At 40.4% G+C, this 15,042-nt stretch overlaps 1 protein-coding gene across 2 annotated transcripts in view; it reads left to right on the top strand.

Annotated features, from left to right (window-relative positions):
* Positions 1-247: 247 nt before the first annotated feature.
* MACO1 (macoilin 1) overlaps positions 248-15,042 on the top strand; it is a 56,152-nt gene continuing 41,357 nt past the window's right edge. The window contains exon 1 of one of the 2 annotated variants that reach the window (XM_089898748.1): positions 248-543. In XM_089898748.1, the coding sequence (XP_089754874.1) occupies positions 464-543 (80 nt within the window). In that variant the 5' untranslated portion in view covers positions 248-463. The remainder of the gene's footprint in view (positions 544-15,042) is intronic. The other variant, XM_022551771.3, reaches the window with a different exon arrangement.

Raw genomic sequence — 15,042 nt, 5'->3', positions numbered from 1 at the left:
TTATAAGCCTCTATTTAAGTCTTTTCTGATAGGCTCGGACTCGGGCCCAGACACCGTAATGATTGGGGCACTCTTCTGTCCTTCAAAGAGGCGGGTTCTAGGGTCCGTTTTGCCACAGCGGGTCCTGGGATTGGCCGGCAGCGGCGCAGAGGCGCCTTCGATTGGTCCCGAGGGCCGTCCGTCGGAGCGGAGGAGGCGGGGCAGGCGGCTGGCTGGTGCTGGGGCGGGCGGGCCCCGGAATTGTCATTTCTTTGTTTCCGAAGGCGGAGGAAGCGCTGAGCCCACACCTCCTCGTCCCACCCCCTCCCCCCGGGTGCTGGCTCCATGTCTGTGTGACCGGCCCCAGGGGTAGAGTCCAGGCCCGACGCGGGGCGGGCCGGCGGCGGCGGCGGCGGCGGCGGCGGCGGCGGCGGCTGAGGTGAGAGGCGGCGGCGGCGCGGGCACCCGGCCCCCCAGCGGGAGGATGAAGCGGCGGAACACCGAGTGCAGTAAGCTCCGCCGCCCCCTAAAGCGGAACCGGATCACCGAGGGCATCTACGGCAGGTGAGCGGCGGCGCCCCCGCCTCCGCCGGCGCGGGCCCTGCGGCCCCCGGCCGTTTCTGGAGGGGCCGAGCCCCGTTATGTAACCCCGACTAGGCCTCACGCCCTTGCCGGGGGCTCCCCGGAGGAGCGCTGCCCATGGGGCCCCGGGCGGCCCGCCGGGGTCCGCCCCGAGGGCGCGGGGCGTGGCGAGGGCCGACGGCCGGGCTGGGAGGGCGCGGCGGGCGCGGGCCGCCGTTGGGACTGTCCCCAACGGCGGTGACCCCCTCCCCATCCGCGCCGCCGGGCCCTCGGGGCTGCTCTAGGGGCTGAAGGGCCTCCGCTGGTCCCCCAACCCGCTCCGGCCCGGGAGTCGCCGGCCTGAGTCGGGAGGCGCGTGGAGCATATGCACTGGTGCGGGGGAAGGCTGACAAAGTTGGGAGCAGACAGTGGCCCCGCGGTCCCTCTGCGGACTGGGCAGGTGGCCACGTTGCCCCCTTTCGCCTTTTACTTCTTTTATGGGATCTCAAACTTGGCACCGAGGGCTGAAGCCGATACCCCCAAATCATGGCCTGTGGCCGTGCTCCAGACTCAGGAGTGATGATCATTTTCTCAGCAGCATTATTTTGACAATTCCAAGCAGATAGTTTTCTTCGACCCCTTTAAAAAGGATTTTCTCCAAACTCGCGTGGTTTGTGGTTGTTGTTTTTAGTTTGTTTTAATTCTCCAAAAACAAAGCAGTGTCCCTTTAAATAGAAATTGAATTCAGGACTGAGGGGTAGAAGGACAACAGGTTCATGGGGCAACTTAGTGAGAATCCCAGCTTCCCTAAGCAAAATTTGTGTAGGACTGTTATTTTCTGGTTCTCACAATGTTAATTCTGAATGGTACCTGCCTTGATAAAGAAATGATTTCAGAGGAGAAGTAATTAGTTTACAAAGGAGAATTCTCAGGATGTGCATATAAGCTTAATTGGTGTTTTACAGTTTAGCTCTTCTAGCTGTGGGACTTAGAGAAATATGTGAGGTAGCTGGTAACACCCAAGTTGCCTTAGCATAGCTGTACACCTTGCACATGCTACTGTTTACACATTTAGAATGATTCCTTTCCACAAGCAGCTGACCGATGTAAACATTGGGTGTTTTTTTTAATTTCAAGCTTAAAAGGGTTAAGAAGTCAGTTGAAACAAAAAGTTTTTAGATATATCCTTATGTAATGAGCCGCAGATCATAGGAAGAGTTCATTCATTAAACAAATCCATGTACTATGTGCCAGGCCCTGTTCTAGCTAGTAAGGGTGCAGCAGTGAGTAAAACAGGCCAAAATCCATGCTGAATCAATCAAACCTGACCATTTAAACTAAAACTGTAAAAGCAAAAACCATTTTTCCTACAGATTTAATGGGTGGGGGAAAGTTCTCTTCAAGTTACACACACTATAATTCTTGAATAAAGGAAGGGTTTTCCCCCTGCCTATTGAAAACGATTTGAACAATTTAATATTAATAGTGACACAAGAATAGAAAAAGCGTGTTAAACAGAGTTGGTAAAGCAAGGACAGCTGTGCCATTTGAATGGCTGCTATTTACAGTAACATATGATGATGTACTTCTGTTTATAGTGAGAAGATTGGGAATCCCATATTGTTTACATGTTTTCTGTTGTATTTCAACTTCTCTAGTATTTGAACAAATATGCCCAGTTTAGCACCTGCCCCATAGTAACCACTCAGTCAGTGTGCATCAATGTGAAGAAGTGAATTTACTGTCTAATTAAGGTCTATTATTTTATTGATGAACTTTTGGAATTTGAATTTTCTTACCCTAAAGGTTAATAGTAAATGCCCTATGCAAGTTATTCAGAGTTTCATCTGTAAAAGTTTAAAAAACCAATAGTACTTCAGCTCTCAAATATCCTTACTCTTCTCTATTTGGCATTCTTTAGGTTAAACGTTAATAAAAAAACTTACATATATTTCTACTTTCTTTTCTCTTGGAGCATCATATATCAAATGAGTGTTTCAATTCACTTATCTGTTTCTTAGTGTATATTATGGAGTATTATATTATGGAATATTATTGTCTGAAGAACAAGACCATAGTGTTGGGGTTGTTTTTTTTTTTTTACAATTTTGTTTTTAAAAAGATTTAGAAAATTTCCAGTTATTTCTAAAGCAGACATAATGAGTGGGTTAGTTACAAATTAGGTGTTTGAGGATTTGTGAGTATCAAATTTCTGTTAATCATCACATTTAAGTCTACACTAAATTGTTTTTCACACCATTGCCCACTTTGTTTCTCAGTGTCTGGCCAATTTTTATCTCATTAAATAGAGAGCTTTGTTTTTTTCTCAGGCTCCGTTGACAGTTTTGATAACCACTATCTACTGTTTCACAGCATAACTTTTCATGGACTTATTATTTTCATGTTCTCAGTCTGCACAGCTCTCTGAGCTTGGCATAGCAAGGAGGCAGCTGTGGTGAAGAGAGCACTGGACTGGGAGTGTCAGGAGACCTAGGTTCAGACTCAGTGTCCCAGCTCTGCTGTGTGGGATAGGCAGGGCATCCACCGCTTTGAGCCCCAGTTCTCTCACCTGTCAAGTGAGTTTTGAGGACTGAGAGGAAATAATGTACAGTTTGTGAAACTCTGTAAATTCTAGCATGCTTAATACAAACATTATTTAGCATGTACTTGTTATCGCAGTTTACCATATTTGTTTTATTTTTAAGGAGTCAGGAAAGACCATAAGGTTTGGTACAACTATCAAACAAAAGTTGAGTAGTCAAAACAAGGGGTCAGTTTCTGCTTGGTCTTGCTGAAAAAAAATCCTGTTGCTGAGATGCTTTTAATCATGGGCTCCAATCCAGCAACTGTGACTGAGGTGATTGTCAAATGATATCATTATTGTCATTATAATGGCTGTGGTAGAATTCTGTTTCAGGGGTAAGGTAGATGGAAAATGGATTTTAACATTATGTTAGTATTACCTACATTTATATATATGCCCATCATTTGAAAACTGAAATGTATAGAAATATGTTATTCCGGTCAAGTTAGTAATCAAAAATAAGAGAAAGGAAATAGGAATGGTGATTATTTTCTTTTATATTATTATGAGCTAAAATCAATGTCATTTTCAAAAACTCTGAGCCAGTATAGAGCCTGACAGAGAATAGGAATTCAGTCCTCAGTAAATGTTGAGCAAGTGAATTAGTAAATAAATGAATATAAACCAATCCATTCTATTCATTTAAGAACCTGCGTTGTTTTGGTAATTATGGAGGATACAGGATAAGACATGGTTCCTTGTCTTCCAGGAGTTTACAGTCTTGGAGGCCATAATAATGCCCTCTTAAATTTGTACAGTGGTTTTGAGGCTCCAAAGAACTTTGAGTTCTGTTCAAGTAAGAATATTTTAGTTGAATTAAATTTTCACTTGCCGTTTTAGTGGTTCACCTGATGCATTAACAATTTTGCCCTGTACTATTTTATGATGCGGTACACAGTTGCCACTATGTGAGGGAATATGTATTTTCTAACTCAAATGAAATAGATGTGAAAGTACTTTGGAAGTTATGAAAAACGTTATTAATAAGAGAAAGTAAAATGAATAACTCTACATAACTATAACATTTCAGAGGTCCTCGGGTTTTAGGGCAGTGACTCTCTCCCTGTGTCTGCCTTCACACATGCACCAGACCCTCCCAAAAGTAATATCTAATTACTCCATGCAGTGATTCTCCAGGTGAAGTGGGGTTGGAGTGCTATGTAGATTTTAAAAGGCTTAAGGGAATTCCGGGTGGTTCATTCACCTTTCATCTTGCCTGAGAATTAATGATTTTATAATAGGAAGATGAGGAGATAAGGTGTGGTGAGTAGAAGACAGAGGCAGAAACATTTATGTTTAAAGTCTCTGCAGTTAAAATTGTTCCTTACCCAAGTAAGTAATATAAGAATTTTAAGTAAGGCAGGTGTTTTAAGCTTCAGGAAATTATTTTATAGCTTTGTTACTGGTGGTTGAAGGAAGCATTCCTTCACTGGTGGATTTCTGGATACTTCCTGTCATGGTGTGCTGGGTTCTCCTTGTAGTATGTTGCCTGAAGCTTAAGCAGTGTAGTACTGTACCTGACTTTTACATTTTAGGACTCGAGACTTCCCTGGTATATACAGTACCTTTTCCCATCCTTACTTCAGAGAAGAGTTTTCTGGCCTTTGACTTTCTAAATGGTCAAAGTTTACATACTTCTCAGCTTCCTAATTTCCTTTTTCAGACCCTTGTCTAAATAATCTGATCTCCAGAGATTTCACTTCTCTGCTTTTCCTGCCCACCTTAATGATGTTTCCTAAGCCTGGTTTTAGACTCCTTTTGGGCTGTGCTTACTAAAGCCACGGGAGGCTGGCATGACCCTTGGCTGCCTTGAGTGTACATGTGTTCTGCAACTGAAACCCCAGATACCAGTGTTGCAACCTCACAGCCTAAAAGCATTTTGGTAATCTTGGTAGGCCTTAACTTCAACTATGCTGGACTTGACATAAAAGTGATAAATGCAGTATTGTTTTAGAGGGGTATTGGGTAGTGGGGTAAGTACAATAGAGAAATTAGAAATTGAAATGTTTTCACCCACCTCTAGTGAGGTGTTGAGCTAAACCCTTGTATTTGCAGTTTCTGTGAAATACCTTGAAACAAATCTGCCACACTGGAATTTTGTACTTAATTTTTGCTAGTAGTATACTACCTTAAAAAAAAAAGTACTTTCCTCCAGTTTTCATTTATGATTCTTCTCGTCTGAGCATTCGTGGCAGTTTCATTTCATTAGATGTTTTGAAAATCCCTTTAAGTTGCTGCTATGTATTGAGGCAGGGAAAGGAGGGAATGTGATCTATTCCAGATTATTGGCTTAAAAGCTTCCTGTTTTGTTAACGATACTCTTCCTTTTTCTTCACATTGATACCTCGTGGCTTTTCTTGAACCTCACTAGATTTGGAGACTGATTTTAATGGTAGACTTAATAGCTTATTATTTTCACTTTCTTGTTATATACCTATATATTGTGGACCCAATCCATGTTCTATAAGCACTTTTATTTCCAGAGTCTTTTTCTTTGGCCATTTCTCCCAGATTTCCTCCATATTAACCCTTTGGGGTTTTATGTGTATGTGTGTGTGTTTTGTTTTGTCATTTTCTAGGCTACCATCTAGGTGATATACTTAGGGGGCTATAACGAGATATAACATGTATCTTGTGGAGTCTGGAGGGTCAGATAGAAATTTTATAAACTTAGTTGAGATCAAAGTGAAATACTATAATTGGATTACTTTTCTTCATTAAATTTAGTGTGCTCTTCAAATATAGTTTTTACTTTATTCTCTAGGCTTCCCAGATTTGGGTGTAATTATTTTACTTGGATAGTTTTCAAGAAATAGGTCCAGAAGAAAAACAAGTTCTCTGCTCAACAAGCTGCATGAGTAGAACGGTGCTTACCAACGGTAGAAACACATAGCCTCTGCGGGACTTTTTTTTTTTCCCATCGTGGATTTCTTCAAATACCTGAGGAGTGACTACTTCCTCAAGATCTCTCACCTTCAGGCAAATGCATTCTGGTAATGGAAACTTTAAAAAATGTAATCAGCTGTTAGAGTACATTCTTTGAGGCTTTTTGTCTTTACTTTGGCATTTAATTTAACTGACATCAAATTGGCCTCAGCTCATCCACCTTCGAAGATGGCTGTCACCCCCAGACTTTGAAGCCCCTTCATAGCACTGGCTTTCATTCCTTTGTATTTTTCCCTCTGCTGCCCTTAAGGATGATATGCTCACATTGACTCATGGGGTTATAACATCAGAAGTAATTTATCCCTCACCCCATCTCCTCTGTTGCCATTTCTGTTTTAGAGGTTTTGCATTTAGTGGATTAAAATGGTGCATCTAGTCCACTTCAGGTGTATCCATAGAGATCACTGACTTATTAAGGCTGTTTGGGATCTGTTTCCTACCCAGCACAGGGGAGGTGACTAGAAATAATCTCGTTCTGTTTTTAAATTATATTATTACTTTGCTCATCTTCAAAACACTTTTAAAAACCAAATAAGCTGCTCAGTACTAAAGTCAGTACTTTGCCATCTTGTAGTGAGGTCAGGAGCTCTGGAGAAAATGGGGGCCATGTTCATGGTCAAACAAAAACTCCTGTCTCAGATGAGAGAGATACTAAGGCTGGAGTCTTCTGTCTCAGAGGTAATAAGTATTATTTTCTTGTCTTTTTCTAGACTTGACAAACTATACCTCATGGTTCATTGTGTTTCTGGCTTTTTAAAAAATGAGTTGTCTTTTTATTTTTAAATTACATGTTTCTCTTTTACAATGACCATTCTATGAGTGTGAATATTGTTGGAAAGCAGTCTTGAATTGTCCCATCTTTTGTGCCATAGCTATTTCTGTAAAGAGCATTTGACTTTAACATCTTTTTCTGCAGAGCTTCATAGTATGTTTACAAATTCATAGTTTATGAATTAAGGTACTGAGTGTTTATTCTTTCATAAAGCACATCTGCTCATTTTTTTAAAACTTGGTTCTCTTGGAGAATTAAAGAATTATGTAACTTGGGGGCTTCCCTGGTGGCGCAGTGGTTAAGAATCCGCCTGCCAATGCAGGGGACACAGGTTTGATCCCTGGTCCGGGAAGATTCCACATCCCGCGGAGCAACTAAGCCCGAGCACCACAACTACTGAGCCTGTGCTCTAGAGCCCGCGTGCCCCAACTACTGAAGCCCACACGCCTAGAGCACGTGCTTCACAGCAAGAGAAGCCACTGCAGTGAGCAGCACATGCACCGCAATGAAGAGTAGCGCCCGCTCGCTGCAACTAGAGAAAGCCCGCGCCCAGCAACAAGGACCCAACGCAGCCAAAAATAAATAAATAAATAAATTTATTAAAAAGAAAGAATTATGTAACTTGAATACGTATACACAAAGGGATATAAAGAAGGGAAATAATATTTATCAAACATTTAGTAAGAGATGAGAAAGTCCAATGTGATGGATAAGCATATGGGCTTTAACATCATATGAACTTGTGTTCGATTAATGTCCCCGACACTAGTTATTTGATCTTGAACAAGTCATCTACCTGCTTTAACCCTCAGTTTTCTCATCTGTAAAATGAAGATAGTTAATAATATTACCTACTTTATAGGATTGTTATAAGGATAATTGAGATAAGTCACATAAAATACTTAACATAGTGCCTGACACAGACAGGGCTGCTCAAAAAGTTGTTTGCTGTTACTACTATAATTTTATCTTCATTCTGTTATTTAGTTCCAGTAAGGATATTAGCTTCAGTTTCACAGGTGAGGAAACTGGGATTACAGGAGGTTTCACCACTTGATAGAGACCTCTATCTGCCTTACCCCAAAGTCTGTCCTCTTTTTGTTTTACTTTTTGTGCTACTTCACCCTTTCTGAATGGTGTTTATGTGTAATAACTCTTATGGTGCTCTCAAACTCTCTACTACATGAAGGACAGGTGTCATTATCTTCATTTTTCAGGTGAAGCAACAGGTACCAGGAGTGTCTTGTGCAAGGCCATTAATCTTTTTTCCTTCTCAAAATGAGAATCTCTTTTCCATTAAATAATCCAATATAGATGTGACAACAATGCAAAATGTGATCCTGGACTGGGATTGATTGATCAATGGGTCTATCTATCTATCTGTTGCTATAAAGGACATTAGTGAGTTCATTACTAATTTTGAATTTTGAAATTTGAATAACTTCTGTAGATCAGATAATAGTGCTGTATCAGTGTTAATTTCCTGACTTTGATAATTGTGTTGTGGTTATATAAGAAAATTTTCTTGTTTTCAAGAATTTCAGGAGTAAGGGAACATTATGTCTGCAAATTATTTTCAAATAGTTCAGGAAAAAACTACGTATACATATATAGGGGGAGAATGATAGAAACTTGATAAAATGTTTTACCTTTTGTGAAATCTGGGTGGAAAGATATAAGGGAGTTCTTTGTATTATTTTGGCAGCTCTTCTGTAAGTCTAAAACTATTTCAAAATGGGTTAAGAAAATAAAAGCAATACATGCTTGTTATAAAAAATTAAAGCAGTATGACAATGTGTAAGTGTAACAGAAAAGAGCTTTGTCCTCTTGCTCTGGAATGAGCACTGTTATATAATTCATAAGTATGGTTTCTTCTTTGATCCATATAAACAAACATATATAGTTCTTTCTTAACAAAAATAGAATTCTGTTTTACACAAAAGTTTCTTGGTTTTTCTCCTTAATTAATCATGTCCATTTCTTTACATAGAAATTTATTTATAATTTTTTAGCAGCAACACAGCAGTGCATGTAGAATTCACTCTGTTCTCTGCGGTCTCCTGACTCCCATTCCTGTGCTCCTTCAACAGTGTCCTGCAGCTTATTAGTTCCCTGTTCCTCAGTTTTCTTTCCTATAAAATGATAATAACTGCCTTGCTTATGTCATAGTTGTAAGGATAAAATGAGATAATATGAAAGCTTTTGGAAGAGTTACACAGGTGCGATATAAACGTAAGGTATGACTAGGTACATGATTATTACTATTAAAGATGTGAAGCATAATACTTGATTCGTTTATAAAATGAATTTCTAATGTTTGTACAATGTTAACACAATTTTTTAGGGCCTGTGGGTTGTCTTCTTTCTCCTGATGTCTTCTTTACCTCTTTTAATCCCAAACCCCATAGAGTCCACACTATTAAAAGTGTTTTTGAAGCAGAAATTCTAAAACTTTAAACTTTCCAGTTACATTAGGTTACAGTACTTGTTCCTGATATCTTAATAGTCATATAGTACTTTAGAAAAATACTATACAACACAATTCTTAAAAGCTTTTTTAGTGATTTCCATTCTAGGGTCTTTTTCTTTTTAAATTGGACATATTTCACACTGTTAGATTTGTCATTCCAGTGGCTGTGTATGTGTATAAGCATGAGTGTGTGTGTGTGTGTGTGTGTGTGTGTGTGTGTGAGTGAGTGATTGACTCTAGAATGGTTTTCTTTGCAGTCTGCAGGAGGCCCAGAATAGAAAAGAAAAATACAGAACAGCTTAGGTCTTCTCAGCCTGCTCCCCTTTTCTGGATTTTACACAAGGATGTGGTTGCAGAATGTAGCAGTGGTTCTAGTCTTGAGGCTCATGCACAACTTTCTGTAGACCACCATTCCTCAAATTTTTTGTCTTGGAACCTCTTTATACTCTTAAAAGTGATTGAGAATCCCAAAGAGCTTTGGTTTGTATGGGTTATATCTAAAAATTGTACTGGATTAGAAATTAAGACAAATATTTTAAATGATTACTAGTTCATATAAAAATAACAGTAATAAATGCATGAGAAGAGTGGTGTGGTCTTACGTTTTTGCAAATTTCTGTAATGTTAGGCTTAATAGAAGATACTTTGAGGACCCCCACAGTAGTCAGAACCAGTGGCAGGTAGGCTAAGTGGAGCGATAGTCTGGCATCCAGAGCAAGGCTGATAAGATATCTTTCTTCCTAGTGGAAAAATAGTGAGAACAGATTGGGAGCAGGTGCATGGTAATCCTTCAGGCAGCAGCTGTATTTGTTATCTTCGTCGGTGCTGCTTTGTTCAGACACCCTTCTTAGTCACCTGTGCATCATCTTTCCCTCTACCTTCACTTTGTAATTGTGTGCTTTGATAAAAGCCCTACTGTTGGTCCTAAACATTCTTAGGCATGGCAGGTCATTCATTCAACAACTATTTGTTAAGTTTCTCTGGTGGGCAAGGTTCTGTGCTGGGCATCGAGAATAAAGCAGGGAACAAAATGGGCAGCTCCTTTGTTCTTCTTGTGGACTTTACATTTAAACAATTAGTTATACAAAATGTTATTTAATTATAACATGATTCTTGTGGTACAGGATGCTATATGAACATATAGTGGGGTAACAGTCTTTACTGTGGGGTCAGGGAGGCCTTTTTTGAAGACACGATGCTCATGCTGCGTGCTGAGGGATAAGTAGTAATGGAAGTGCTTCATTTAGTTAAAGTTGTATTTAGGTAAGGATCTTGTCTGTGACTCAGAAAGAAATGTAGAAAAATGGAAGAATTAACCCTGGACCGTTTGAATGTTCCCAGTTGAGGAATGGATAGCTAACAGTTTGGAGATAAGTACTGATGATCTGAGTAGATCGTTGTCTTCTTTTTGAGAAATTGTGGAATTCAGTGGAAGTTCTATGAGTATGAGAAGTTTATACAGTAAACCAGTACTTCTCAAATTTTAATGTAAGCACAAAGGGTCTAGGGATCTGGTTAATACACAGCCTTGGATTAAATAGGCCTGGGGTGGTCCCTGAAATACTGCTTTCCTAAAAAGCTCATACATGATGCTGATGCTGCTGGTCCATGGACCACACTTTGAGTAACAAAACTGTAATTACATATAATAAGACTTTAGCAGGATACCAGCTGGACAAGAGGCTGGGCAAACATTCTGGAAGTGATGTCCAATAGGGAGAAGTATTCAATAACAGTAGAGACAAAGCAGTTTGTTTCAAGAGGTATCATGCTACATACTGAAAAGTAAAAGGGATTCACAGTTGCTGTTACGGAGAGGACAGGAAAGCTTGGGATTGTGATAGATGACTACTAGCACAGCCAGTGAAATATTCCACAGACTCATTTCTGTGGTGAGGCCCAGGTGAACTAAATGACCATTAGTCTGCCTAGGGAAGAGGTCAGGTACTGAGGATTGATAGCCACCCTGTGGTAATTATATGAGCTCCAGAAAGTGATCTAAGTGACAAGCAGCTAGAGATACTAGAGAGAAGGTGCAATTCACATGGAAAAAGAAGAATGTTCAATACTACTTCTCATTAATCATAGGTGATTAATCCATAGATGGAGGGTATTGCTAAATAGATTCAATTTTAAAAAATGGTTGTAAATGGCAAGGGTAGGAGTAGAATGGGGAATTCTATTGGGAATGGAATGGGAAAAAAGAATCTTATAGTTAATATTCACTGTGAAAGAGTCGCCACCATTAAGCCTAATGTTTGCATATCTCTTCTGTATTTCACTGGCACCCAGAGTAGAAGCTAATCAGACCATCAGAAGACATTATTGGTCTGCCCTTGTTTCAATATATTATTATGGAAAGTATCTTTTTGTTGCAATTCTGCTTTAAATTTTTGTTCAAGATATTTTATAGTAATTAGTAAACTTATTTGGATCAGAGAATTAAAGTAACAGCAAGTTAGCCATAAGTCATATTATGAACCATATATATAAAAATATTTTATATTTAATCATATTTTTTTCATGGTTTAAAAGAAATATTTTGGAATGTTAAGGGTTTAAAACCCTGTCTAGGGGCTTCACTGGTGGCACAGTGGTTAAGAATCCGCCTGCCAACGCAGGGGACATGGGTTCAAGCCCTGGTCTGGGAAGATCCCACATGCCGTGGAGCAACTAAGCCCATGCGCCACAACTACTGAGCCTGCGCTCTAGAGCCCGCGAGCCACAACCACTGAAGCCCGCGTGCCACAACTACTGAAGCCTGTGCGTCTAGAGCCCGTGCTCCACAAGGGAATCCACCACGATGATAAGCCCGCGCACTGCAATGAAGAGTAGCCCCCGCTCGCCGCAAGTAGAGAAAGCCCACGTGCAGCAACGAAGACCCAATGCAGCCAAAAATAAAATAAATAAATTTATATTAAAAAAAACCCTGTCTAAAATTTTCTCCCCCTTTAGAATGTCATCTCTTTGGATTTGGCAAAATCTTACGACCTTCAGAGTATGGAAGGAAAGGAATTAGTCAGGTTTTCTACACTGATGAGCAGTCATTTTAGTTTACTTGTCTTTTAAATTTTGTACATGTACCTATAGAAGGATGATAGGCATAATTTACTGATATAGAAGGCTCAGTGAATCAGGCAACTGTCTTAAACTTTCTAAAACTCTTATTAGATTGAAATGAATCTATAAAGTTTAAAACTAGTCCTAGAGTAGAATCAACTGTTAACTAAGATTGCCTCTTGATTTTAGAGGCAGGCCCACCTAGAAGGGGAGCCTGAGGAAAGCTGAGGGTATAGCACATGTTTGTGAAAGATCAAGTTTCCTTAGATATCTGTACTTCCAAACTGTGACTCCGTAAGAACTGGGTGTCCAGGAACATCAGAGGTATGAAAGCAGCTGTTTGAAAAGAAATTAAATATATAAAAAGGAACCCCCTTGAAGTTACAGAATTGAAAATGAGCAGTCACTGTAACAAAGATGATCATTTTTGTAATGCCTTAGGTTTAAATGATTGAGTTATTAAAAAGTATTCAACAGGCTGCCATTCTTAGGATAATGCTTTCTATACAGTGAAATGGTTTGTTGCCAGCTAGACTAGGACCCTGCCATGCTTGGGAGCATTTGGGGCAGAGAGCAGTCGGTAGAACTCTGTCTTCTCCACTTGGGGAATAGTGACAACTAGACATGATGAGGCACCCACCATGTCTTATTCGGCTACATTCCAGACACAGCCCCATGGGAAAAGGATCATCAGAGAAGTAAATACATTTCCATGACATTTCTTAAATGCCTTAGGAATATGGATGAAAGGCTATTATTTCTTCTTTAAAACCTAGAAACAATTCTAGAAACAAGGAAAAAACCTTTTACTTTTATTTATTTATTTATTTTTTTGCTGTACGCGGGCCTCTTACTGTTGTGGCCTCTCCCGTTGCGGAGCACAGGCTCCGGGTACACAGGCTCAGCGGCCATGGCTCACGGGCCCAGCCGCTCCGTGCCATGTGGGATCCTCCCAGACCGGGGCACGAACCCATGTCCCCTGCATCGGCAGGCGGACTCTCAACCACTGCGCCACCAGAGAAGCCCCAAAACCTTTTAAAGCCAAGCTTGGAAATCTAGTTTCAAACTAGATTTGTGCTCCTGAATGCCTGCGTGGCTCAGTTGTTCTTTCTAACAAACTATGCCTTACTCTCCACTGGATCAGTGATGGATTTAATGAATGAGGATGAGAGCTCTGTCCTCATCTGGCTAACATGACTCTAATGAAACTAAAAGGTGGGACTTAAGATTCAAGCTTGTGGACTTCCCTGGTGGCTCAGTGGTTAAGAATCCGCCTGCCAATGCATGGGACATGGGTTCGAGCCCTGGTCCGGGAAGATCCCACATGGCCACGGAGCAACTAAGCCTGTACGCCACAACTACTGAGCCTGCGCTCTAGAGCCTGCGAGCCACAATTACTGAGCCCACGTGCCACAACTACTGAAGCCCACACGCCTAGAATCCGTGCTTCGCAACAAGAGAAGCCACTGCAGTGAGAAGCCTGTGCACTGCAACAAAGAGTAGCCCCCGCTCGCTGCAGCTAGCAGAAGCCCGCACTCATCAATGAAGATCAAATGCGGCCTCTAAATAAATAAATAAATATATGGAAAAATAAAAAGATTCAAGCTTGTGTTGTGGTTTGCCTTGGGTTCCTTGATTCTACAGCAAACCTCTTAATCAAAACTTATTGTTGTGCCCAAAGAAGTTCTACCAAGAATTAGTATTAGAAATTGACCCTAGTTGCAAATTATGTATCATTATGATACTGTAACATTAAGGGTCATATGTGTCTGTTCTTGACATCTTTTACCTGTGTGGCTTTGTAGGGCATAGAAAGAAGCCTCAGTGCTGGATCCTGCTTTTGTTAATTTTACCCCCAAGAATATAAGTCTTTTCGTACCTTATTTTAACATATTTCAAAATTATTTATTAAAAGCTTTGATTTTATTGTTCATGTTGTATATTCAGACAACTAATTTAATCAGCAATATTGGAATGTTTGTATTGCAAAACACCATGCAAGGCTGTTGCCCGAGTCAAAGTGAATTTTAGGTACTTCCCATCTGTATATCTTAGAAAACCTTTTAAAAAAAAAATACCTAAATTTAACCTGCTCCAGAAATGACCAGATTAAAGACCTAGAATTAGGGGCTTATTAATAGGTAGAGTCTGAAAGCTTCTGTTACCTATGATACAACTAGTGAATTGGAAGAATGGGCTTTTAGATTATATGAAAAATATATTTTTTAATCCAGGTCCTTACCTTGCTTTGAGATATCACAGTGGTTAGATATGTGTTCTGACTGGCTTATCAAGGTGTGTTTCTATTTAACGTAAGTCCAGAAGGAAGTGGGAGCACACGTTAACATCTCAGCTAGAGCAAGGCTGGGATCTTTCAGGGTTTTTTCTTTAATGTACATTTTGGTACCCTCACAGCCCTTAGAAGTGATTGGCATCTGCTCCCTAAGTTAATTTCTGTCTGTTTTGGGAAGTCATTTGGTTGTTGTTTGGTTAATTCACATGAATACTATAGAGAGAGGCAAGAGGAGAAACGGGGGGAAAAAGACAGAATTCTTTAGGCGTGTAGGGATGTGCATCAAGAATTTCAAAGACTCTTCAAACAGATGTTGAGGGGTGGGGAAACAGCAAATTTCAAGCCACTCAACCATGACATTTCTTCTAATGAAGAAC

The sequence above is a fragment of the Delphinapterus leucas genome, chromosome 1 (assembly GCF_059928025.1).
Source record: "Delphinapterus leucas isolate spDelLeu-1000000601 "Yukka" chromosome 1, BTC_Dleu_Yukka2, whole genome shotgun sequence".
NCBI lineage: Eukaryota > Metazoa > Chordata > Mammalia > Artiodactyla > Monodontidae > Delphinapterus > Delphinapterus leucas.
This window is presented reverse-complemented; position numbering and strand designations above follow the sequence as displayed.